Below are 27,283 nucleotides of genomic sequence, written 5' to 3'. Positions count from 1 at the left end.
ACAGTGAGAAGTCGCTGAAAATTGTACCTCAAAATGCCGTCACTGACGTTCGTGCATTGTTCCTGTAGGTCTTGTGTATTGTGCCAAGACGTCATACGCGGGCCAACACGCGGTGGCGCTGCCGTCAGTGTTGGCGCAGAAAAAAAAAAGCATAGGCCTTACGGCAATGTGGCGCTCAGTGAAAGAGCCTGCGGTGGCATGTGTGGTGCGGTGTGGCAAAAGCCAAGTGAAATGTTAATCCAACAAGCACATTTGAATGTACGGGAAGTGAAGCTTCTGTGAAGCAGTTGACTTTGTCTTGGGATATCAAATAGCACCAAGCTTTTGGGTGTTTGAGTGACGAGTGCAACGTGAAAACTGAAAATCATTGTATAATTTGTTGGTGCCTTATTGTGTACATTCCCGTGACTTTGTACGACAAGTCAAAAACTCACTTTGCTAACAAACACTTCGCACGCTGATTCTAGACCACAGAATATGTGTTCTGGATGTGAAGAAACACGCCAAATTTTCTTGTTCTCACCACAGGTCAAATTACTGCATTTACGGCCGATCAAGAAGCCAAAACTCAAAGGGTGAGCATAAGCGATTTTTCAGAAACAAGTAGCTGGGTATGGATAGCTGTTACTTGGACATTGTCAACTCGCAGGTTCTGTTCCGTCACCAAAATGACCCCACAATTTCTAGACGCAAACTGCCAACCCACATACAAAAGGTTTAATAATAGGGATACTGCTGGGACACGGCCGTCTTGGCTGTGACGTTAAGCTTGCACTCAAAATTGCCCTTAGATTTGTCGTACAGAGGCAAAATCAATTATTGCAGTGTCAGAAATGACGCAAAGATAGTTCTCAAATAACCAGAAATTCAGCATACACTATATTTGCTGGTAATCCACAGCAGTTGCAATTATGCACTCAACAAATCCAGGGGAATGGTTAAAACTACAAACTACAACATGTTGCTTAACATCACATTTCTAAGCGACAAAATCTGAGAAAGCCAAAAACAGCCAGCATGGCTATTTTGCTTTATATGCTTTGAGACGAATTGTGGATCAGAACGTACGGTGAAAAGCCGGGCACATTTACGGCCATTACGAACGAACCAGGGAGCACTAAATATGTCTACTTGTGTAAACTGCTATCACTGAATCTCCTCAGCTGGCATTCAATGTATTTTACCATGAAGTTAAGTGGTTCAGAAGCTACACGATATTAGGCCTGTCTCTTCTCTAGATACTTCAAAGGAGATGCAGCGATTGTCCTAGCATAGCGCAAATAAAATAGAGTAACCAATCACTAAATATGCCTCACGAAGTAAATAAGTATCCTCTTTTACTTTTAAATCCGCAAATGTACTTATTCCACAGCAAGCCCGCTATGACTTACTTCATAAGAGGCGAATGTGAATGCATGACCTACTAAAGTATAGATTCTTTGCATTTCAAATCAAATGGGAACAGGAATTTCACAGTTGTTACAGCAACACATAGATAGGGATGACAAGGGAACATCGACGCACAAGCATGTCAAATGTTTTGGTGCCCCTACTGTCTGTCGGAACTAGCTCAATAAAATTCTGGCTTAATTCGCACTTCATTTCTCATTATTCACGCCACACTAGTCTGGTGCATTAGTTAAACTCAACAGAAGCTTAAAGGTAGAACACCTTATTTCCCACATCAAAACTTAACCAAAAACGAAAGGTTCTTTAAAATTATAATACCCTGTTTTGTACTGTGGATGGACACACCATACAAAAGTTTCTCTGAAAGCCTCGTAAGTGATCTGTAATCAGGAACACGCTTGTTCCAGCAAGTCACAATGATATACCGAGATTCCAGTGTAGTCATGTGATCTACAAGCGGGCTGTTTGAGCACTAGAGCTCGCACTTCTTCGAATTACAAAGCTCTTTCAATTTCAGGACAGTCAGCCACTGCCTTGCTCACTCTCCCGTGTAACATGCACATTTTACTGGCAGGCGTAGCAGACAGACTGGCTCCAAGCCACCAAGTCGCCTGAGCAGCCGCAGAAGCCAAATAAAGACTATGGAAAAAAGCCTAGGTGTGTAAAAGTTCATCACACATTGTTTAATTCCAGTCCACATATGTACAATGCTGGAAGTTTCACATAGCAACCGTGCACACCCTAAAATGCACTCGCGCACACACATACATGCACACACAAGCCATTTCCACAGCCACTATGTTTGCAAAAAAAAAAAAGATTAAAGGGGCGGTCCAACGCACCGCCAACATTTCCACAATTCACTAAAGCACTCACAAAAGCGTCCTCTGTACAGGGTTCGGCAGACAACATCGACGCCACCAATGGCTGAAGGTGCCACGAATCCACGCGGCACCCGCACTTGACTAAAAAGAGAGCGCGTCGTCGTCTCCTCTCCTCCCAAGTCCCGACCGTGAGATAGAGACAAAAAAAAAAAAAAAGCACACACTCAATGTGTGCAAAACCACAGTTCAATGGCTTCAGTCTAAGACACAAGGGAGCAAAGCGCAAGCACACAATTACCGTGTGACACCTGCCTCCCGAGTAGTACACAGACATGTACGAGACCTAAAGATTTGAACACTAGAGTAAGAGGAACAGAAAGTTCAACAATGCCACAGACACCCTCGGGGAGAGCGGGGTGCTCCTAGAAGGGTGTCGAGGCCCAACACGAGACCGTACAAGCGGTGCGGCGTGTTGCAGAGAGGTCCACGCACCAACTTATGGGTCCCTAACAAGTGTCTGGGTCGTCGCGAGTGATGCAGTCGCGCAAGCAAGTTCGCGCAGTAGGCACTCATTGCAGCCCTTAAGGCGAGGTTGCGAGCCTTGGCTAGCCGCAATTCAAACTACACAGGGAGAACTCTGTTCATTGAAAAGTTAGATTATTGGATGATAAAGACAAAGAATAGCAACTTTCCTTAGTACTTTGACCAGGCAGATTACTAATTAACATGCGGGTATGTCCATTGTTGCATTTTCTTATATGAAGACATCTGCTACACAAATGTGTAACTATCAGCCATGCACTTCGGCGAACTTGCGCAAATTTTTATGACAAATATTATAACTGAAAAATACGTACCAATTGAAATGATAGCATATATGAATATAATTACAATTCTATCACCAGGACTGTGGCTCTTCGGATGTAGAGATTCCTAAGCTGCGCTATAAGGTGTCTTTTTTTTTTTTGCCTGCACCATTTGCATCAACCGCGGCGACCCTTCATTTTCAAGATACTACAACAGCTCACAAATGCACGTAGGTGACGAGCAAAAGCGTACCTGTTAACAAACACCCACAAGACGCATCGCATACGTTGAACCCGAAGCTGCACATGCCCGCATTACACACGCACGACATGCTCCTAAGAGGAAAAAAAAAAAGAACGATGAGAAAAGCAAGAGCTAATTCCGCGACAATATCTCTGACGTCTCCACGGGGACCAAGTGCCCTATGTTGTATAGATGATGAAATGAGCCTGCCAATTTTACGTACCAGCTACTGCAATTTGTGTCTCCAGCAACAACCGCGGAAGAGAGTTAAAGAAAACAAAGCAGCAGGTCAGGCCACACCCTGTCACACCATCTTGGCAAGAACACCAAGAAGAGTGCAGTGCTTCACAAAAAAGAAAAAGAGAGAAGCACCTCGCAGCAGAATGCAGAGTGTTAGCGGATGCATGTGACCCCTAAACGGTTGCTCTGCTTCTCTGTTCCAAATGCGGCAGCCCAGCTGCCGAGACGGCCGCGCAGACAGAGTGCCCTTGCTCCATCTTTCAAACACAGTTCTCGGAGACAGATTTGCTGAGCGAGTCTGCGGCCAATGAAAACACGACGACCTTCCGCAGACGAGAAGTGCCCCCGCAGAGCCCCCAGAGAGACTGGTGATGTGCGCGTCTATCCTCACCAGTTCTTCTTTCCAAGGTGGAAGGAGACAAGACCGAAACAGCTGCCAATAAAAACTGGAGAGTCTTTCTGGAAAGCAAAGTGGAACTCGCAAAGCAAAAAAAGATGTTAAAAAAAACACTAAAGCAAGCGCTAAATCAGTTAGACTGATAAAACATTCGAAGGAATCCATTTTCATTAATTTCACGATTATGAATTTGTCATCAGAAAAGAAAATGAACCATTTCATGCACTCGACACTAGAACTTTCGCATATGCATGCCAGTGTAACACCACAAAGTTCTGACCCTTTCTTGATCGTACTTTTGGCCACACTGGCTAACCGAAATTTCCTTAAACCCGCTATGTTAAAGTTTATAGCTTCTCAATACAAAGTAGCTTGTTTTTACCACTGCAGAATTGGGCAGGTCCCTAGCAGGCCGCTATCAATGACGACACAGTGCATTCTCTTTCTCGCACATTTTCTGTCTCACCCAAGCGTATTCTCGCAACAACACCACTGCAATCGGTACTGCAAAAGCTTAATTCACTGAAGCGAGAGAAAGATCCATCTTTTTATTGTCCCTTAAAAGAAACAAAGAGAGGGTGTCGTCGATAACAACCGCAGAAGAGGGCGAAACAGTGTTCCGGAACCGTTCTCAGTCGACCCGGGACCACCACATCCCGGTGCACACCCTTCCTAAATAGAACCCACCCCTGGAAGACGGCAGCCCTGGTGAGATCAGCGTGCGCTGGCTGCACGACAACTTATACAACAGTTAAGCTGCTGCTTCCGCTGCCCGGGGCAACACACATCGACCCCCTCTCCTCTTCAACAGGACAAGAGCTATTTAAATGCTGCCGCAACAACGCGTACTGCGGGGAGAGAGATGGCGGTTTTTGAGCAAGCCACACAAGGGTCCCTGAAGTCTGGCACAGGACCACCTAAGCTGCACGGCATCTTAATACCACTGGTTTTATTAGCAAATGCATGCACGGCACGTCTGCAGCTAGCGGACGAAACGAGAAAAAGAAAAATACGGCGAGGTGCGCCATCACAAGTGCAATGAAACGCGCAGAGCTGATCCATGTGCAGTGTCGGCAGACGTACACAGCTAGGAGGATGCGCGAAACGTACAAAGCTTGCAACTACCTGGTATCTGGCCCGGGGACACACGTGACTGGCCATTTTTAACAGTGCTAATATACAAGACGGCAAGTGCCTTGAGGCATGAAGGCTGGCGGCTACTGGTAGAGCGTAGAAAACGTAGTGGCACGTGAATTTGCGTGAGTGGCACAATCTATAACTTGTACTCCTTTGCTTACACCAAGGCCGATGTGGAATTTCACAGAGCTCCCAAATTTACCCTGTTACAATCATCTCACAGACGGAATACGCCGATACCAACTCCAGGACAAAGGCCTCTCTCAACGATATGAAACTGCTACCATCTTGTGCAATTAGATTCCATTTGATTCCTTCCAACTTTCACACTTACCCCCATATTCTAAAACATGCCTTCACTCGACGCTTCACCTTGAATTGAGAAAGTTGATGGGAGCGGTTGCCTTTAGGCAGAGAAAATCACTGCATATCAGCGATAATCTGTCAAGATTACCGAGAAGTGAAGCGTCATTTTCAGTTGAGCCGCGGCGTAGTGCTCAACTCTGCCTAGTGAATGAAGAAATTCGAGTCGAGGAGAATTTGTGAATGCAGGGTTTAAGTCACTCCTTAACTGCTAATCCATTCCCATGGCACCTCCTCCATACAACCACCAGTTATCCAATATACGCACTGCAATGTTAAGAGCAGCTGCGATGTGGGCGTCTGTCTTTCTGAAAATTTTTGTGATGCGCCCACTTACACTTAAAACAGGAAATTTCGCAGAGGTTGTGTTGCCATACGTGTCCAGTATCTGATTTCACACAATCCGAGATATTGTTACAGCAGGACTTTGAAGCTACAAAAGAGCTGCATTCACTTTGCAATAGCAAAGAGATTATCCTGATGGCTATTACAGTTCACGGCCCATCTTTTGACTGCTTTACGAGATATTGTTACAGCAGGACTTTGAAGCTACAAAAGAGCTGCATTCACTTTGCAATAGCAAAGAGATTATCCTGATGGCTATTACAGTTCACGGCCCATCTTTTGACTGCTTTACCGTGCTTCGCAACTGATTAGCTGCATGTTGTCACTAAGCAAATCTGCACGAAACAAGTTGCTCACATTATATTCATTGTTTTTAAACAGCCTTGTCTGCACCCAGGCGTCTGCCATAGCACGACTTGTAGCATTGGTACACTGCAAAGGGTCATTTCATGATCATATGTTTCAAAGCTCAGCTTCTAGTCAGTGCGTCATAAACCATCGTTTGGCGGCTTGATACGCCGCAATGCAATGCACTTTAGTTCTCATGAGCTGCATATAATTTTAAAAATAAGCTGGCTGCTCTAATACAAAAAGTGCATCGATCAGCTCTTCAACCATTCAGGAGCTCGAGAAAACAATCTCTTTTACTTGAAGGATGGGAAGTTTGTCTATGACAGCTGTTCATGAGAGACGTGCCTAAATAATTCATTCGTGCAGCACTAAGACCCACGCACATTCAAAGCTATGTGTCTACTACTACCAAGTAGTCTGTAGTAGTTGCCACAAGTTAGTGTACGTTCACTGACAGAAACAATAGTGACAGTCTAACGTTTCGACGCTACCAGACAAGTAGCTAGCTAGCATCAGGGGATAAAAATAGCTGTGAATAGAGACCTATTTAAACAACCAGAGTGAGAAGACCTGAAATAGGCGCTAGACTTAAAAAGGAAAAAGTGCAGATAGATGTGGCATCAGAGAAGGGCCAATGTTTTTTAAAAGCATTGCTCAAAGTTTTCAGACGATGCTTCACATCTCTGCACGATGCTACCTACGCTAATGACAACAAAGTTTCTTACAGTGCTAATCGGAGTGAGTGATCATGAAGAGACAGTACAGCGTACTAAAAAGCCTCTCGCAAAGCACAAACATTCCACACGACCATGAAGGACTTAGCTCGCGAGAAACAGAGTACAACACCAGTACAAAATGCGCGTCTTAACGCTGGTAACATCACAACTTACAACAAGCACGAGTGTTGTTCATGAGTTAACACGGCTCACCCCGCTCGAGGAACGTGAGACCTGCAAAAGCGCGTGAGCAGGTCACGCACAGATCTCGGAAGAAAAAGAGCATGTGGTCCCAGCACAAGCGAAAAACTTGGCCTCAACCAAAAAAGCAAAACGCTGTGGCACAGCTATAAATAGGAACCCCCTCCCTGAGCCCCGAGCTTTCCTGCGCATCGCCAACATCAAAAGGCAGAACACCACGGAAGGATAAAGAGGACCTGCCAGCATTTCCGGACAAGGGGGCAATGTGGAACACTGGGCCACAGAAAGGCTCCTTCCGCATCAAGCTAAGGATGAGGCCCAACCACACCCAAAAGGGATCATGGCCCAACACCCCTTTGCCATACAAATTAAACTCTGAGCAGCGGCTCGTCTGATGTGCCGGCAAGGGGTCTCCATACGAATGGGCATGGATCCAATGCCGGGCCGGCAGAGAAGGGAAGGGGGGGTGTTCCTTAAAGAGCTACAGCTGACAAATCAAAAGTCGGCCCGAGGTCTTCAACCTTGCGACCGTCTTCTCGGGCGGTCTAGCACACGTATGTGCCGCTTTGTAGCTGCCAGGAAGTCTGCCAACAGTCGATCGGTCACCGACCGCTCGCTACACCAGAGTTGCCAAACGTGCATTCCGTGAAGCTTGCAGGTGAATGAGATTCGTGTCACAGCCCTGTGTTCCACTCTGTTGCGCTAGGAAGCGACGTTAACAAAACTGAAGTGTGAACGAGGCCAAGCCATACTGCAATGCCACATGGGTTTGCACCCTTCCAAGACAAAATTCTGCAGACACCCATGACGTACTAGAACACATTCCTACCGAATTGAATTCAGGATAAGGGGAGAACTGTCCTTTCTGCTACATACGGATGACAGTGTCCTGTCATCCGTATGTAGCAGAAAGCTAAAAGGATGTCTACACAGATTTCTCAGAAAGAAAGCTCCCTAGAAGTGAACAAATTTATCTAAATGTGGGATTCAAGCCCAGCATCAAAGCTTTACCGGCAGGTTGCTTTACTAAGTGAGCAAACTCTGCGGTTAGGAAATCACAGTTAGATGCGGATTGACTGCCAATTCAATGTCGTATTAAATTCTACAAAGTGATGGACTGGCTCGATTCATGCTCAATAACCACGTACGTCAGCTGCAGAGCATTTTGATAGCGAGCAATGAACGACAGCCAGATTTTGTAATAAGGTGAAGTCGCACATTGTCAATGCTCCGATGTTTATTTCTGCCGACCTTAAAGATGAACATTACTATGAAATTTTCTGAGTTAGGTTGAACAATGTTGCAGCCTTAAAGTTTTCTAGAATTTAATCAACTTTCAATAATGTAAGCAGGAGGGTATAGGTCAACTTTACCAGTCTTTCTTTCCGTAAACCTGTTCTATTCTTTTTACTTCCCATTTTGTTAGAAAGATGTCCCACAAGCCGTGGTGCCAAAGAAAAGAAAATGCAAGCAGTACCCGAGGCCTCACAAAGCTGCAATGGCTGTGATAAATTTTTCATCTGCATAAGAAAAAAAGGAAGGGGAAACATGAGTATCTACAGAGTCCGACTTCTACGGAAACATAGAGTAAGATGTCACAATCCTAAAAAGAGACAATATGTTTCACGCTGCGATCTCTCCTAGCACTAGGCGTGAACACGAGCAAAAAAAAGATTTTACAATAGTCCGCAGTCACTGTGCAAACAACAACGCACAGCTTACCGCGCTGGACAACCTATGCCTACCAGAACACGAAACAACAGTGTTTTCCAAAGTCAGATCTATTGAGAATACCTACACAAAACTAAAATGGCCATTTCTTTTTTTTTTTCTAAGAGCACCACTATCTCACAACCACAGTTATCGAACAAGTTCATCTACTTTCGATTTAACTAGACACGATTACTCGGGGAGCACGACAAGGAGGAACTCCCTTGACTGGCATCGGTTGCTTCAGTCCCACTTCTCTAAACTACCAGTCAGGGGGAGGCCACAGCAAAATGGAAACCAAGGGTTGAAATATCGGCATCGGATGACGCCCGCTTTGATTCAACTACCCGTGACGTGATGGCAACCCACTCTCATCTACTACCCGAAAGAGCAATCGAAAGCTATTTTGAGTAGGCTTGCGCCAAACTATTCAGGACAGGCAGCTGCAAAAGCTTTATATTTTGAATATTTGAATATAATTTGAATATAGGGGCAATGATGTAGAAGAAACAACTATGCAATTTTAAAGTGGGTTTTGGAAACCCTTGCTTTTTGTTCAAGGTTCGCAGACCTGCTGCGGCCTTGAAGTGCCAGAGGTCCTCCAGTCGCAAAGCGAACAAAAGCAGAGGTAGTGTCGCTTGAGACAAGTGAGGTTAAAACTGTTCAGGTCACTTCCGACAACTCTTGACCGTCACCATAATGACCCAACTCTGTGACCAACTGCCAAAACCAAACAGCCTCAGTTCATTTATAAGTTCAACCATTGGAACGTTGTTGTACTTCAGAGGAAAAGCATTGCCCGTGCATTCAGAGCAACAAAATGGCGCGTAGTCAGAAAGGGAATTGGGGTGGGGGGGGTGCATGCACTGCACTGAGAAGTATAAGTCTGCAGTTATCACAGGTCATTGGCAGTAGTTCCTTCATATTTTTTTTTCCCACCTCCTTCAAGAGTGATGGAGATGCGTTTTCGCGAACATTTTCGCGCTTTGTGTATGTGCAATAAAGAAAATAAGAAAAAGAGGGCAAGGAAGTTGGCAATCGAGCCAAGATGTCACACATTTCTTTCTCTTCTTGTTTACTTTGAGCATTCGTTGCCACTGTTTTTTTTTTATTCATTTGAAATAACCCTTTCTTTGGTTTCACTTGAGAAAGCCGCCGTCACTACAAAACTAGGAGAAACAGAAAGAAGGGAAGAAAGCTGAGTATTGTCATTCATAGAGTTCTTTTTTTGGGCTGGCGAATTCGAAAGTGAAGACGTAATCGAAACAAAGAAAAAAATGGAAATGCATCAACGAGGTCAAACCACTTTCTCGATCGCTATAAGGACCGATCCGGACATCGGGTGCAGCTGCACTGTCACTTTCAAACGCGATGACGCCCGATCGAGATGTGTGTATGCATGGCAATCTCGGATCTGGAACCAAATCGCGATTTCGCCACACTCGATCCAGGTTAGTTTTGTGCCGCGTGGAGGCGATTGTTGTTCAATCGCAATCGAGAAATCCCATCCCGATCGGCGCCCATCGGAATCGAACGGACAGGCGATTTTCCTTCCATGCCACACAAATAAAACAGAAGAAAGAACGCTCGATCTGGATGAGTTTGGGACCGCGTTTGGACCTAATAAAGTTGTTTCACTCATCTTGGTAGGAAGCGCAGCAACTACTACACAGAACACACAAGCGCCCAACTGGCCTGATACAATTGTTTAATGAGTTTCACTCACTCACTCATTGATTGAGTGCACCGATCAATCGCGATCGAGAAATCCCACCCATATTAACCCCGATCGCAATAAAAAGTGAACCTACGGACTCAAAAGGATACAATATTTTTATCCTACGTCACACAAAAGAGAGTCCAAGATAGCTTCAAATAAAGACTAAGATTTGCTGGATAAAAGATACTACGGGCAACACACACGAAGGCGAAGCAAACAGAAAAGGCGCTAGTGATGCAACAAAAGCGAATTGGCGCCTGCAGCGTTTGCCCTACTCAAGCTTGGAGCGAACGCACACATCCAACATGGCGGCGATGGCACCCGTGATCGAGAAGACCCGCTTCTCGGGGGGTGAACTCACTACTCTTCACTACATTTCATTTTCTTTCCCTCTTTCTTCGCACTCAGAGAAATGAAGAAAGAAGGACGCGGCAGCTGTTATAGGTGACCGAGAAGGGGGGAAGCCGCTGCGCTAAAGGCTAGGCGACAATGCGCCCTTTAGAAGGTTTCCAGAGCAGTCGATGCACCGACAGCGGCGACGCGAAAATGTTTCTTTTTGCCATCTTTCATTTCTTCCTGGAAAGCTTCAGTGGAGAGGAGGTAGCGCCCTCACGGCAAGGAGGAAACGATGAAGCAGACGAAGAAGTAAAAAAAAAAACGTAGCCGAGCCCGCTTGCCCTCCACGCTCGCTCTCCAACCCAAATATAACCGGAAAGAGGGGTTCGCGGACGAAGCACAGAGGGGGAAAAAAGTGCCTGTGCAACCGCCACGGCGGGCAACCAACCCCGGCGATGCCTCGGTGAGAAAGATGAAATGAACGCAGACGAGAACAAAGATGCGACGCGCGAAATAAAACAAAAAATGTTGCGGGGTGGCTGGTTCTAGTTTGGCGCTAGCTTTAGGGCTAGCGCGTTAAGCGAGTGAGTGCCTGAACCAAGGCGGATTTTTTTTTTTTTAATGCTGCAGTGGAAGTCGCGATGCATTACCGGTAGAGACTGCGCCGTGGAATTAAGCGTCTTCTTCTTCCTCCAAACACCGGCAAAGGTGAAGCCATGGTACGCCTCCCTCCGATTTTGACTCGTTACTGGTCGCGGCTTTGCTTTGTTGGTGTTAACATTAGGCTAATTATCAAATAACATATCACTGTTCCAGATTGCGCTAATCCAGGATCTCTAATATTAGGTTGCCGTTCTGAAGGAAACCTAACACAGAGGCACACGTCACGCGCTATCTGGTCCAACAAATTACGCGGATCAAATGGATTAGACGTGTGAGGAAAACGCTACGTTTTTTTTTTTTTTTTTTAGCTACACGCTGACGTTTCACACTGGCACTGGTAAGATGGCGGTTTCTTGGCTGCGCTTGAGAGACACAACTTCAACTACAGCATTTTGGTTTCTTGAATCCTCCTTGGCCTGAACCAGCGCCCCCACTACATGTCAGTACACACAAAATATCACAGATCTGCGGACTCCATTCTGTGTTTCTTTCCCTCGTACGCGGCAAAGCCTTTACGTTAACGGTTGTTTTTAAAACTGCCAAAACCCTTTCCGATCGGGAAATGGATCGCAACAACCATCTGTACGCCGCACTTAGCAGACCTGGCGTCTCTCTTTCAAGCCCCGCGAGGAAGTTCATCGTGAATAAGCGGGAACAAAAATAACGTTATAAAAAATGGGGCTTTAAATAAAAACGGCAGTGTGCCATGCAAGAGTTCAAATGAGGTCAAAACAGGGGCGAGGCCTTCGTAGACATGCTTATGTATATGAAATAAAGTTTGGGGGAACCGCCTACAGGAAGAAAAAAAAACACTCCCCCTGACTGAAATCCCCACACAAAAAAAACACATTTGTACAGGAAAACAATACAGCACTCGACAAGAATTGATGCGCAACAAGGTCCGGGCAGGCAACTCAAAAAACAACTCCGCAACAGCGACATAAAAGGTAGGGGGAAAAGGGGGGATTTTTTGCACAAGGCGTGCATTATTAATAAAATTATACGCCCGGCTCTTAAAAACGACTATCTCAGCAATACGGGGGAAACAAAAAAAGTGTAAAACCGGTACTTCCCACACTGCACAATCGAGCCTTTGACGGGCGAATAGTAAATTGGTTTATACGATTGAATTCATTCGATCTCAGAAAAACAGCAGAGAGAGAGAGAAAAGACATAGGAAGAATGTGCTAGCGGAGTAATTAGGAGATTGTTGCTTCAACTTGCCCGATTTACACGGTATGCGCGCAGCCTTCTTTTAGTCCGAAGTTGCTGTGTTTTTTGGAGGGAGGGAGGCCACATGAAGTAGTGCATAATCCGATGCAGGGCGGGGAAGGCCTCGGCCGGGTGTGCTTGGTCGGTGATGCCGCAGTAGCGGAAACCCAAGACGAAGAGGTGCGATGGCGCTTACTACTCAACACGGGCCGATGCGGGTCATTTTATCACCAACAATCGCCGCGCAAGCGTCACTTTTTTTTTTTTTCGGATGACACCACCAAACTAAGCAGCAACCACAACCTGTGACGGGCTACCCCGAAAAAAAAATAATAATAACGGAGAAGCAAAACCCACCGCCCAACAACACACTACGTTCGTTGAAGGCGCCGCACAGCGCATGGGGAGAACCGCTGAAGCCGCCGAAGCTCTCTCCCTGGGAGATCAAATACACTGCACGAGGCCATATTTTTTTTGACACACAGTGGTCGAGTAGCCGTGGGTCTCTCAATTTGACGTCATCGTAAGCCGGACGACGAGGAGTGGCAGGGGACGTTTTGGTAGACGAGTTTTTTAAGAAACCGGGGAGGAGGAATCCACGAACGCACAGCGGGATAGGGGCCGGAATCACCATCACGACACAGGATTGCCAATCTGCGGCAGTTTGAGCGTACTCGCGAGCTCGTCCCCAAGCCGCGTCGCCTTGGAGGCGATCACAGACCTCGAGGATGAGACGGAGGACCTCTGGGTCACCGTGGTCGAGTCCGACGCCGTGGTCTGGGGCGTACGCGGTAGCCGACGTCGGAGCCAGCCGTGCCGCAGCGCCGCCGCCGGAGTCATGCGGGTCGCGGGGTCCCACTCCAAGCACCGCTTGAGGAAGTCCACGAACATGGGGTCGTCGCAACCTTTGAGGGCGCTCGACCAGTCCTTGGAGCCCGGAGGACCGCGCAGCTTTCCGCGTCTAGACCGTCCCGCGCCTAGAACTACGGCACCGTCGGGTAGCGTAGTGACGGTGCAGTAGCGCGGGTAGCCCTTGGAGCTGATGAAGTTCTTGGCCCGCTTGGCCTGGTCGAGTAACTTCTGAGGCGGCGGGCCTAGCAACTCCATGATGCAGGCCAGCTGATCGGCCTCGTCCTCGCCGGGCAGGAGTGGGTAGCCCGTGAGCAGCTCGGCTAGGATGCAGCCGAGACTCCACATGTCGATGGGCATGCCATACTTTGCACCCAGTATGACCTCCGGCGCTCGGTAGAAGCGCGACTGGATGTAGGTGTAGACGCGCTGGTGTTCGAAACACGACGACCCGAAGTCTATGACCTTGATGCCCGATCGACCCTGCTGTTTGAGCAGCACGTTCTCGGGTTTCAGGTCGCAGTGTATGATGTGACTGCGGTGCAGCGCGTCCAGGCACTGCAGGAGCGAGTGGGCGAACTTGCGCACCAGCTGCAGGGAGAAGCCCTGGAACTTGTTCTTCTTGATCAGCTCGTACAGGTTGATGGACAACAGCTCGAAGGTGATGCACGTGTGGTTGCGGAAGGTGAAGTGCTCCAGCATGTGGATCAGGTTGAACGTGTTGTCGCGGTCCTGGCGACGCAGGAAGTCCAGTATGCGAATCTCCTCCTGAGCCTGCCGGTGGAATCGCTTCTCGTTGCGAACCATCTTGAGGGCCACGTGTTGGTGCTGCTTGTGGTCGTACGCTTTGACGACCTGGCCGAAGGAGCCCTTGCCGATCACCTTGAGCATCTCGAAGCGGTACGCGATGTGGTCGTGCGGAACGTGGAGGTACGAACCTTGATCGTCGTCGTAGCCGCAGTTGTTCGGGGTTCCCGGCGCTCCCTGGCGCTTCTTGGCGTTGGCGCCTATGAAGTAGATTTGCGGGTAGTTGAAGATCTCGTGGTGCTCGTACGGGCTTAGCTTGTGCATGTACATCTTCATCACCTGCTCCGGCGTGGCCACCAATGTTTTCCCCGCGCCGCCGCTTCCGACAACGGCGACCGCTTTGTTGTCGGGCGAGTCGCCGTTCTGGTCCACGTCGAACAGCTTGTGCACGCTCGACTGGAACTTGAAGCCCGCGATGGTCTGGCTCTTGATGGGCGGCAGCAGCAGACTGGACCCGTTGCCACCGCCGTTTCCACCGAGCGCCGAAGAGTTGTTGTTGTTGGCGGCGTTTTTCTCGATGTAGCCGGCCTCCGACGAAGGCGCTGAGCCGTTCATGTTGGCGATCAGGGACCGCGTCCGCGACAGCGGCATCGCGGTGCACTCCCGGGAACTCATAACCGCCGCTTGCGGCCGCCTCCAACCACCGCCGCCTGCTCCACCACCGCGCCACCGAACAAGAGACCCAGGCCTAGCGCGGACATGGACGCTCGGCCGCTTCGGCTGCGCTACACTGGGCCACCATTATTGCCCCGGCCGCTGTGGCTGGCCCCTGTTGCTAGGGTGTCACGTCACTAGCGCCCCCTGCTGCCGACGCCCAATGGCGCACGCGCCCGGCCGTCACGTGGTACAAATTAAACCAATCGCCGGGCGCGCTGGGCCCCGCCGCCCAATCAGCTGGTGAAAACCGGGAGAATGGCCTCCTCCAGGAGTAACGCACTCGGGCAAGAAGAGAGAGAGGTCGACGACGCCGCCGTCTGGTTCTATCGCGTCCTGTCAGGCGGCGCCACTTGACGGCTTCCTAACTCGGTTGTTGGCCGCTTGCCCGGCTTGTTTGGAGCCCTGCTCGACCGTCTTGCTCCTCCGAAAGCACGGGCAGGTTTGGCCAGGTAATCACTGTGCCTCGCTTACCCTGCCTCAGTGGTGGCGCTGTCTTATTTCCAGGAAGATGCAAACATGCGGCGACGTTTCTTCGACAATCTGAGTCACAGACCTAGCGGAAAGCAATCACACAGCGCTCAACGCGGGTACTCGGGCACAGCTGTTGTGGCTGCTGCCTTTGTTTAACGCGTTCCGCTTCGGGGAAGCCCCCTCTCGTTTCCCTCGCACACCGGAGTTCATTGTTCGGGCCAGGGCAAGCCCAAGAAGCGGCCCACGCCAGAAAAGAGAAACGGCGCAAGCATTCACTCCTTCTTTACACCTGCCGACGAACACACAGTTCTCGCAAGTACAAGCGCGTCCTCGCGTATTTTGGCAGCCACACACAAACGCTCACCTCGTCTCGATAAAGTGGCGGCCGGCTTTTTCATCGAAACAGAAAATAATAAAAAGGCGTGTCAATGACCGCAAAGTCGCGACGGTTTTCAGACAACCACCACAGCCGCTCCGTAACTCCTACGGACATCGTACTGCTTGAGTACATTGAACGAACCTTCCTGAAATATGGATGCTCTTACGTTTCAAGTTGCGAGCCAACCAAAACGTCATTGCCCCAAGGTTCGTTGGGCGCGCGGGGAAACGAGGAAATTGAGGTTCGGCTGAGTTCGAGTGAGACAGATCAGCGCGGTATTTCATTTAATAAAAGGGAGCATGATCGTAGAGCGCACTCACCTTCTAAATTTGAACGGCAGTTCTGCGTCAGAAGTAAAACTGTTTGGCCAAAAGGTACATGGTGCGCTAGTCTCGATTTAACGCAACGCAATTAGCAAGTGATAAGGAGCATGATGCGTCGTGAAACGGGGTATTTATGTTTACTTCGCGCCTGCCTCTGGCTCCGGTTATCGCACGACAGATAGCGAACACTGCTTCGATAACACTTCAGGTACTCATATTAAAAGTCGTGTGCACTGGTCACAACGAACGTGCGACTACTTTTTTTAAACTTGGGTATCAATACGAGAGTGTCCGATAAAAGCATGCTTCTGTAAGCGTTTTCTTTTTCGTTTTTTCGCGTGCCTGTACGAAAGATACGGTTTTACCCGTTGCAATGCTGTACGTTGCCGCTCTGATAATTTATAGCACTTGCTCACTTCATCTATGATTATTCAGGTTAAAAAGGAAAAACAATGTCATGTACAATATGTCATCGAAATAAAATCTGGTAATAAAATTTTTACCCAGACAATTTCTGTCGAATATGTTCCCCTTTATAGCACCCTAAAGTATCGGAGCCACCACAGCAGCCCTCTGGGCCAATCAGGGCTGATAAATGGCGGACTTTGACCAAGTTCAGAATAACATCGTAGTATTACACTATAGTATGGCTTAAAACAGCTTTTTCTTTCTTTTTCGTTGTTAGAGGTGAAGCTCCTTAAAAATACTGTCCACCCCCTTTCACTGCTTTTCTGTTTTGTGTCGCAATAAAAAGCATATCATGTCAAGTGTCTAACCCTGCAGCGGTTTCTCTGGAAAGTGCATAGCCCCGCCGCGGTGGTCTAGTGGCTAAGGTACTCGGCTGCTGACCCGCAGGGCGCGGGTTCGAATCCCGGCTGCGGCGGCTGCATTTCCGATGAAGGCGGAAATGTTGTAGGCCCGTGTGCTCAGATTTGGGTGCACGTTAAAGAACCCCAGGTGGTCTAAATTTCCGGAGCCCTCCACTACGGCGTCTCTCATAATCATATAGTGGTTTTGGGACGTTAAACCCCACATATCAATCAATCTGGAAAGTGCGTAAAACATTCTAAAACAGAATTTTTCGATCTGCGTTCGGTCTTCTTTCATCGGTGGGATGAGGGTCCACAACACTGGTCGGTGGAGGCGATGACAATTGCACTGCCAGCAAAAATCAAAAACTGAAACCACGCGCGCCTTTCGCAGGCTTAATCGGGTTTTGCTTATTAATAAAACACCTTAATGGTCATTTAAGGCACGCACACTCTTTTTGTTGTTCTTATGAGCGCCGGCGGACAACGTGGTGGTGTTTCTTCGCCGTTTGCAGGCAAGCGAACCCAGCAACGCCACCGAAATCAATCTCTGGCGCAACCTAAAGCTGCCTCAAGTGCGTAAAATACAATTTCAAGTTATACATGTTTGTTTTTAAAAGAGCCAATCTACTAGGTAGATTGTCTCTTTTCTACCGGGCTTTCTCGTCCTACCAGTAAATTTACCACATCGCTGTTGGGTGACGCTAGCGGTCATTTTCCTCGACTTTCAAAATCAAGCTAAAATTATATATCGTTTTTAATGGAACAAAAGCATGCTCATTGCAGCCGGTGTGATGGACAATCTTCTAATTTGTGCCACAATAAGGAAAATTTGCCCGAGTGTCATCATCATCATCAGCCTGACTACGTCCACTGCAGGACAAAGGCATATCTCCCATGTTCCACCAGTCAACTCGGTCCTGTGCTTGCTGCTGTCAATTTATACCCACAAACTTCTTAATCTCATCTGCCCACCTGTCTCCCCCTCAGCCGCTTGCCTTCTCTGGGAACCCAGCTAGTTACCCTTAATGACCCGAGTGTAGACAGTCCTTTGAAGGTCGAGGCTTGTCTGTTGCCGCGTCGTAGCAAGCCGCTAGTACTCGAGCGCCCCCGATATGGCTGTGTGGCATTCGCTCCACTCCTACATGACACCGAAGGAGCTGTCTCCCTCCCTGAACAGTTGTCAGTCTGTGCGCTTCAGTAATATGAACGAAGAAGACAAAGGCGCCGGAGCGGAGAGCTCGTAAGGCGGTTGAAGCCAGTGGCGGATCCGGAGAGCGATTCCCTCCCACCTTCTTCTCACTTCAATGCTTCTAGTCCACCTGCCCCGCCGCTGTGGTCAAGTGGCTAAGGTACTCGGCTGCTGACCCCACAGGTCACGGGATCGAATCCCGGCTGCATTTTCGATGGTGGCGGAAATGTTGTAGGCCCGTGTGCTCAGATTTGGGTGAACCTTAAAGAACCCCAGGTGGTCAAAATTTCATGAGCCCTCCACTACGGCGTCTCTCATAATCATATGGTGGTTTTGGGAAGTTAAATCCCACATATCCACCAATCTAGTCCACCGTCTATCACCAATTAGGACTAATGAGTGAAACCACTACGAGCACACATTACCAGTATTTATGCTATGAAGGGGTTTTTCTGCTAGTAAAAACAAAAAAAGACATGACCATGACCCCCTCTCCAATGTTACTTCAGGTGACCACTCCCCTAAAATGAGTGGCTGGATTCGCCCCCGGTTGAAGCCCGGACTTGCCGTCAAGACTCGGAGGTGACAGCCTGAGAAGCCGAAGCGGCACTGGCTCGTCGTCAACAACAAGCCACCGATCAAGAGGTGGTGAAACCCGCACAAATACAAGTGAAGCCGGAGCTCAAGGCCCGCGAATGGGCGGCGGCAAGCGGATCCTAAAGTGGTGGTGGTACGTGGTAAACATTTATTAAAATCAGAAAGGTTGCAAGGGTAATCAACCTCTAGTGGCTCAGCTTCCCTACAGTACTAGGTAGAGTCCCCAGCCATTGAACCCCATTGGTCGTGGCCGCTGTCCTGGCACACCGGACCATGGCTGGGCCGGAAGGTCCTCCGAGCAGAGCCGCCTCCCAGAATTCTGACTCCTCTCTGTTGGGGTTCGGTGGTGCAGAAGAATGCTGGCGAGGGATGGTGCAGCCAAGCGCCTGAAGCGATCGCTACCCAGGATCGCAGTTTCGGCCACAGCTGCAAGGTTTGCGATTACTTGTGGTTCGATAACAATTCGACCCCCATCTCCAGCACCAGAAACGAGCAATCCCGCGCCAACGCCGTTCTACAGTGGCAGTTTGCCGCCACCAGTCAAGATCACATAGAGTACACAGTGTGCTCTACCTGCATGTAAAGACTCTTTGGTGACTGGAAGTCTCCGCGATGAGCGTGAATTCACCCCCTCATCATTTACCTCCGTAGCTTCGCCCACTCATCATCATTCACTTCGTGGATATGACGGAAGTTGTCGAAGTCCAGTCTCCATTCATTCGTGAATACATTTCTTATATAAATGTGAATCACTGAACATTTCATTCATGGATAGATAGATAGATAGATAAATAGATAGATAGATAGATAGATAGATAGATAGATAGATATATAGATAGATAGATAGATAGATAGATAGATAGATAGATAGATAGATAGATAGATAGATAGATAGATAGATAGATAGATAGATAGATAGATAGATAGATAGATAGATAGATAGATAGATAGATAGATTTCTGCAGCTATCTAAAATCGGTCAGTGCTCATATCTATTCTGGAATAACGGTCTCTCCGTTGGCCCCTAGGTGGGAGCCCATCCCAGCAATCTGCCGGAAATTAATAAAGGCTATATCTCTATCGCAACAAAAGGGCGCGAACTTTTTGACCGTTTTATTTTTATTTCAAAGAACGGCCTATGTTTGCGCCTAAGACACTAATCACTTGCATAAATATTAACACGAGAGCGCTTATGAGAGACGAGCCATTTCCATGGCAATAAGCCATTCTGCAAGTGCCGACCACTCCAGCCGCTGTGCCCGAAGCCTTTTTCCGAGGCCCGACGTGATGACACAATGCGAATCGTTTATCTCGAAGTGACCGCTGACGCAAGCGCCATATATGTCAAGTACAGCACAAATGCCATGCGTTCGACGCCTTCTTACTCATCAACTCACGCTCGCTCTAATTTGCCCCACGAAGAACACAGCGCCAATACAAATAAACAAACAAAGGTTCCCTTGCAAGCTCTCTTGCAACACTCCTGTACCACCGCTGTTTGTGTAACGCCGTGATTGAGAATTATTTAGGATCATGCGCATTTCCTGTTGCAACACAAGTTTTTCCTGCGTAGTCAGTTTGTACTTCGGAACTCTAACGAAGGCGAGGTTGGACGAATACGAACTCTTCGTCGAATGCGAATCAACTACGCAGGCTAAATTTGTTCCAAGTGTCCACTTTTAAGCCATCTGGTTGTTGTGGCCAAATCTGCTGGGTGCAGGCAACGAAAACATGCACCGGGTGCTTAGCTATAACATTTCATTTCGGGTTGAGGGGGGGAGGGGGGTGTAGATTAATTTATCTTTTTAGCATCCATGCATGTGTTTGTATGTATCCGCGAATAGAAAGAAAAATGAGGGAACGTGGAAGCTCTCCGCCATTCGGGATATGCTAATGATGCACGTGCAATTAGCACAGCTTAGGTTACAAGCGCTGGCCTAAATCAGGGCGGCTAAGGGGAGACTAGAGAACAACTTATACAATTGGGTCTAGTTAGAACATTTTATTGGTATGAGCAGCGCGCACTGGAAACTTTAGACGCCGGGAGACATGCAGGAACATCACATACGAAGCGCCTCCTGTCAGAGATAGAAATTAGTAACAGGGAATTGGGTGTTGACTAGGATCAACTAGTTCCAGTCAAGTCAACTGGAAACCGACTGACCGCTTGTATTGAAGGTAACTGCGTCCACTTGGGATCCAACTGCAACCTTAACCACGTTACGTTCTCTTGTCCAGTCTTCTTGTACACTTTACCAGTGCATTCCGCCAGAAATCGGACGTTAGGAGTGTGCGTATGAATTCCTGCTGTAGCTGGCCTTATTCAAGTTTTAACTTTCACTTTTCGGTAACACCTTAAACTAGCAGAAGAAAACGCATGACAGCACAAAACTTGCACGACGCGTAAGCTTCGTTTTCAAGAGTGATCTGCCGTAGTGTAATCCGACCCCACGTGCATCGCCTTCTCAAATGCCAGCCCGGCTTCGGTTGTCGGTGCATTCCTCAACCGTGCCGCGAAAAACTAACGACAGTGTCCTCAACATTGGCAGTTTCAAACTTTCCCAGAGTGCCGCTACTGCAAGTTGAGTTCACGCCATGATTCTTCTTTATGAGAATCAGCGCTACTATGCGTCCACAAGGATCTACGTGCTGCTCACCTTGATGATGCTTTCGCTGTTGTTGCATATTAAAAAATGTCTTGGCGTTCTGTAATTGCTGGCCCTTTAAAGGGACAGCAAAGTCAAATAAATATTTACATCAGTGTGAAAGTTTAATGTATGACATCTAAAACGACAGCAGTATCAACAACAATGCCCTACTTACGGACAAATTAGGGTAAATGCACAAGAACACAAGCGCCGCAGTAGGACTTTCTCAAGTTGATCCCGATGACATCACACGGACCGTCTACAACTAATCACTAGTAATCGAACTAACTGCACTAAATAAATAACCTTCCATGCATTCGAGATGCAATAAAATGCTGCTTGTTCGTTTCTGTTTGATTCATGGAAAAAGAACCGCCGGAATTTACTATGGCGAATGACGCGTGTGGTTCAAAAATTCCGTGGAAAATTCAATTTTCACGTGGTTACACGGGACATGTGATGCCATCTAGTTGGGCGAAGTTGAAACAAAAAACGTCTTCAATCTCGAAGCCAATGGCGGGAAATTGATCAATGGCCGCTGTTGCTGATGTGACTCACGCTGCTACTAGCGCAGTAAAGTCAGGCAACATTGTGCAGGCAACAGTGACGTGAATCGGTCCGCTTCTTGAGGCGGGTTATTTGAAGTGCGCTAACCCGAAACGGACCACTAAAACGCGATTTTGTTTCAAAATAGGCCTTTCCTTGGCACAAATGTAACACTACGAGGTTTCTGGACCACCATTTTAACAATCAACGTCGATTTAATTGTGTCCCTTTAATACACCAGCTCGTAGCACAACCTACTTTTGACGCCTAACGCGATACCACGCTTCTGCCACGCAATATTACATTAAAAATTTTAAACAGGGGTTTTGTGTACGAGCTGGCTTTTCGACAATTGGACTTGTCGTCTTCGAGGCTAGAAAATCTAGCCTTCCTAGATTCTTCCCTTCGGCTCAGTGCAAGAAGCAGAGCTGCTAAAATTTACCTGAAGGAGCACGAAATTGCCACGTGGTCAAAGTTTCAGTTTGCTACAGTTACCTTCAGTACAGCTGGACATGATCCCAGTTGGCTTGGCTGGAACGAGTAGCCTCCGTGGCTAAGACCAGTTGATTTCACGTTCTAGTCTTGAAGAAGACAAGTCTATCGAAACGTGCGCTTGAGCACACAGCCACCGTTTACGGATTTCCTTTTTATCGAAAGCTTCCATCTTCCCCTTCCCGCCGTTTTTTGGCCTTTAATTTCCTAGATGACATATTGTTTTTTTCTTTTTTGAAGCTGTTTCAAGCAGTATCGTGGCTCTCTCGTGGACCACCAGAGTGCCACGCAGGCCGAACTTTTTTTATTATCTTATTTTCATCTTTCCAAGTTTTTTCGGTCACGGACAATGCGATGTTTTTATTTGCTAACAACCAACGCTGCCGGCATTCCTGCGGAACGAGTTCTTTTACGCTACCGCATGCAAACAAATAATTCTATCAAAGGACGCTATCAAAGGACGGAAATCGTAACGCATCGTTCGGAGGCTCACTGGAATGCAAAGATACAAGGCGCGTTACAATCGATCCACTCCCGCAATAATATTCAGCTCTCAACACCTTTGCGTTGACGTGTAGCGGCAAGATAAAGCCGTACGTCCTGCCTCAGATTAACTTTATCAAGGACAAAACAGCACTGAAAATGAGACTTTTTCTTCGCGCAAGTCTAATCTTCTTTCAATTGCGTGCTGGCTTTCATATATACTCGGTCATCTACCAGTTACATTGCACTCACCAACGCGCGTTACTGCTTGGACGAAGACAGGAAAGCAACAGGACAAAGGGTGCGGAAACAAAACCCTTTGTCCCTGTGCATTATACATTACGTACGAAGAACTTAATTTAACGACCAGGAGAAGTGCCACCTGTTAGGGCGACACTGCGGGCCGCTCCCACGTGGGGACAGTTAGACCTAGCCTAACCGCCGCATCTCAGGTCTCTCTGGACAGCCAATATACATTGCGTACAAAATATTACACTGTAACGGACACCACACTCGGGCGCGCACTCCAAGCAATTGTACGTTGTTGTGCCACAAATTGTGCGTGTCGCTATTCTTCCGCCGCGTACAGCAAACACTGCGAGCGTACTTTTGTCTCTTTCCTTGCATATCCATTCCGTCTTTTTTCTTTAGTTTTCTACGCAGCCCCGGAACTTGCAGGTGAGCGGGAGTCGACTTCTTTCGTACACACACGAAAACCTTGTCCCACACACGACGCGGATCACGACATCGTCCCCCTCACAAGACTGCATGCTGCCCGCCATGGCCTCAACGGATGCGGCAGAACGCAGTTATACACCGAGTTTCGCACAAACATGCACGCCTGTTCGCGCACACACTCGCCGGACGCACAAACACCCGAAGAAGGGCGCGAGCAAGCCCTAGGCAAGGAGCGTGGCACGGGGGACCTCAACCTTGACCGAGATTTCACCTCCGACCGCCGCCAGGAGGCTTAACGCCACCGTCGTCCTCCCCCAACAACCCGGTCTGTGGTCGCCTTCCTGCTACCGCTGACCTATTTGACGTCATTCCCCGGTCCGGGCAGAGCGGCGACGGCGGCAACGCGAGATGGTGATGCACGTCCGCGAAAGAAAAGCGACAGGCCTTTCGCCTGCTTGGCCGTGGAACTCCCTGTCGCGTCGGCGATGTCTATACGGTGGGTCACGCAACGCGATCCGTGGCGGTTGCGTTACACGTCCCAGGCGCCTCTATGCATAGGTCTTACTCACGGTGTCCCGCGGGCCTGTCGACCATCTCGGCGCAGTGCGTCATTTGTAGGAGGCACTGCAAGCTTGCGTGCGCGTGGAAAAGACATGTGGAGAATTGGCATGATTAAGAAGCCCGCACTAGAGACCTATCGAACTTTCAAGCAGGAAATTGCCAAGGAAAGGATCTATGATAATACTCGGGGTAGTTCTCTACTGTTTGAGGCCAGGACAGGAGTATTGCGAACCAACATATCGGGCCAAATACGGAGGGGTAGACACGGTATGCAGTGCGAGTGGAGAGGAGGAGGAAACTGTCGAATACTTGATATTGTTCTGTAAAGGGCTTCACCCTATAGTTCAGGATGATGGCGCAGAGTTTTTCAAAGCAGTTGTGTTTAGGGACAAGGAGGGCAAAATAGACTTAAAGCGGGTAGAATTAACTAGAAGGAGGTTATCTGATTGGTGGCTAAAGTCAAGGCAAGAGTGATAATCAAACTATTCACTGCTAAGTACCAGTCCTATACTTTACTATTTAAGGGGAAAAAAAGATAAATCTAGTTGATGGTTCATTAAGTATTACGGCTAGGTGGTGTTAGCTGCCGCCCGATCTAAAGGGTACAGCCACATCAATCCATCTATCGGCGCGCAAGTACAGTAAAAATGAGCTCCTTGCAGATTCGCAGATCGTTCTTAAGGGCCAGCTCGTGCAGTCTTGTAAAACAACACAGTACTGAAGTGAGGACGCAACATGAAGGAATGAATTGCTCGACAGTCCTCAATCCTTCATAGGTATAATTAAAAAAAAAATGCAAACCAACTAGGCCAACAATCTGCATTTCCATGAGGATAATCACCTCTTGGATGAAACCTATTAGCTCAAACGTGACAATGTCAAATAATATTTGACTTCCATCCTTTTTTTTATCAGATTGCAAACATTCAGAACAAGTATATTCGCAGCTCCAGCTGGGGCCCAAATAGAACTGCAACTGGGACCAGTTGTTTCCAATTTAGCTGGTTTCATTCAGTAGCCAGGTGGGGTGCAACTGGGACCGGGTGATACCCAGTTGAAACCAGTTAAGTTCCCTGTTACGTTATCACCTGGAATTTGTGTAGTCTCTAAGTGCACTTTGCGCTGATTACTCATCCCTCCCCCACTCTGTTTTTCGTTACACACCTCATGCAAACTTTAGTGCGGTGCAGTCAAAATGAAAGGTTTGTAAAAAGTGTGTGTGCAACGACTTTAGACTGAATGTGGGCAGATAAGTGAACAAAAGGAATTATGCAATTCCAATGCAATGAATTGAAACCAGGGTCAGAAGAGTCACTGCACGAAAAAATATTAATAATATGTACCAAGCAAACCTAGACAAGGTAACAAAAATGCAGAGACAAACAACTAGAACTACAGCACTACAGAGACAAACAACCAGAAGGACACATGGGAAGGTTTTTTTTTTTAATCTGTGTTTGAGTGTTTCAGACGGCCTAGAATATGGTGCCTTGAGCCACAGAACATAGCATGAGGCAGTGTCAATCCAGAACTGTCAAGGATGGATAATCAAAGAATCCTGGAGCCCCCCCCCCCCACCCCCTCACATACACACTGATAAATTTTTTATTTTGCTATCTCAGACAGGCTCAATAAGTGGGTATGCCTCATCTAATTGGCTGCCTGTTCTAACATGGAAGAACCTTGAGTGTTCAGTACAAAGCTGAAACCAGCAGTACAACATTCTATAAGCTGTTTTGAAAATAAGACATTGCAAGGCCAGTAGGAATATTTTACATAATTTTTTTATTGCTATCTTCAACTTGCAAAGCAAAAGAAATGCAATAACGGACTGTCGAGAGCGTGACGCTCAGTGATATGGCACAGGTCCATCTTGTGCAGACTTCGAAAATGGCGGCCAGCGCGCGCCAATTGAGCGCATTAAAATTAGCAAAACAAAAGCAACTTTGAAAACAAAAATAGTGATCCAGAATACAGTCATCAGCAGCACACACCATTTACGTTTAAGGAACTCTGAACAAAAAGACACTTCAGAGCTACCTTTTCTTGTAATGACAAGCAAATCGTGTTTCTTTTTACAAAGACCGTAAATGACTTGCAGAAAGAAAAGAAAGAACACATTTGCAAATGCATATGGACAAAGCAGCGAAAAAATGGCCCTGGGCCATCAGGCAAGAACACGAAAAAGAACTTGACCGTTGAGTTTTTATTACACATATCATTTAAGTGCAGGTGATGCAATGTATGGTAGTAAATAATTCAGGCATTTATTTCCACAAGACCGATGCCAACCAAACTCACACATCGCTGCCAAAATTAAATGTGCATACACTTGTCTAACATTCTTGTGCGTGTGACTTGGGACACCAACGACTCTAAATTTTCAACGTCGCCCCCAAGCAGAGTGTGGAAGTGCACTGACACTGCAAAAATTAAGTGTTTAATCTTCTAAAACTTAGCAGACACACTATAGTATTCAGTAGTTGGTGGAGCATGAAGACATTCTCTTCCGATTAAATAAACCCTTAGCTCCTTTTAATCATGCAAGCTCAGAATCTGTATTTGCTAAGATTTCCTCCATGCTTTAAAGGTTGTCACGTAATTTTGCCACGTACAAGATCAATAACAGCTACTGCCAAGCTACAATGCCTGGACCAACTGTAAATTCGTTTTACAGTCACTTGTGCACATTATGGCCTAAATTCTGCCAGAATGGTCATATAAAGATGGCTGAATTATGACGTCGACCGTCATATAGTACAATGAAACTGTATGGTTCAAATATTGGATGCAGGACTTCAGTTAACAGTGGCCCTATTCCTACTCAGTTTGCGGCTGCCTACTGTGCTGGCTCTTGCCGTAGTGCACTTCACAATTAGTCTCACTGATATGGCAGTTCCACTACATAATCACACTGAGCTGCTGCTGAGCAACAAACTTGTTATGAGAATCTGTTCCAGCTGCAGCTAATGAAGGTACATTGGGTGACTTCTCAGCGAACCACTCTGTGCACGTTTAAAATTGCCAAACTGATTTAAGATGAAAAGACACGAAACATGCTTGTGCCCACAACAGGAGCTGACTAGCAACATTCTGAAGTGTGTTCAGTGCAGAGA

General features: G+C 47.5%; 1 protein-coding gene across 1 annotated transcript; it reads right to left on the bottom strand.

The window, feature by feature from the left end:
• Positions 1 to 2,064: 2,064 nt before the first annotated feature.
• LOC119163672 (dual specificity tyrosine-phosphorylation-regulated kinase 2) lies at positions 2,065 to 16,057 on the bottom strand. Its single transcript, XM_037415725.2, has one exon. The coding sequence runs from the start codon at positions 14,944 to 14,946 to the stop codon at positions 13,309 to 13,311; it is 1,638 nt and encodes a 545-aa protein (XP_037271622.1). The 5' UTR covers positions 14,947 to 16,057; the 3' UTR covers positions 2,065 to 13,308.
• Positions 16,058 to 27,283: the final 11,226 nt, after the last annotated feature.

The sequence above is a fragment of the Rhipicephalus microplus genome, chromosome 9, assembly GCF_043290135.1.
Source record: "Rhipicephalus microplus isolate Deutch F79 chromosome 9, USDA_Rmic, whole genome shotgun sequence".
Taxonomy (NCBI): domain Eukaryota; kingdom Metazoa; phylum Arthropoda; class Arachnida; order Ixodida; family Ixodidae; genus Rhipicephalus; species Rhipicephalus microplus.
Note: the sequence above shows the minus strand (reverse complement) of the source record. Positions and strands in the feature narration are given on the sequence as shown.

Excerpts from the sequence above, each read along its gene's own strand:
- LOC119163672 (XM_037415725.2), bottom strand. The coding sequence starts at position 14,946 with ATGAGTTCCCGGGAGTGCACCGCGATGCCGCTGTCGCGGACGCGGTCC.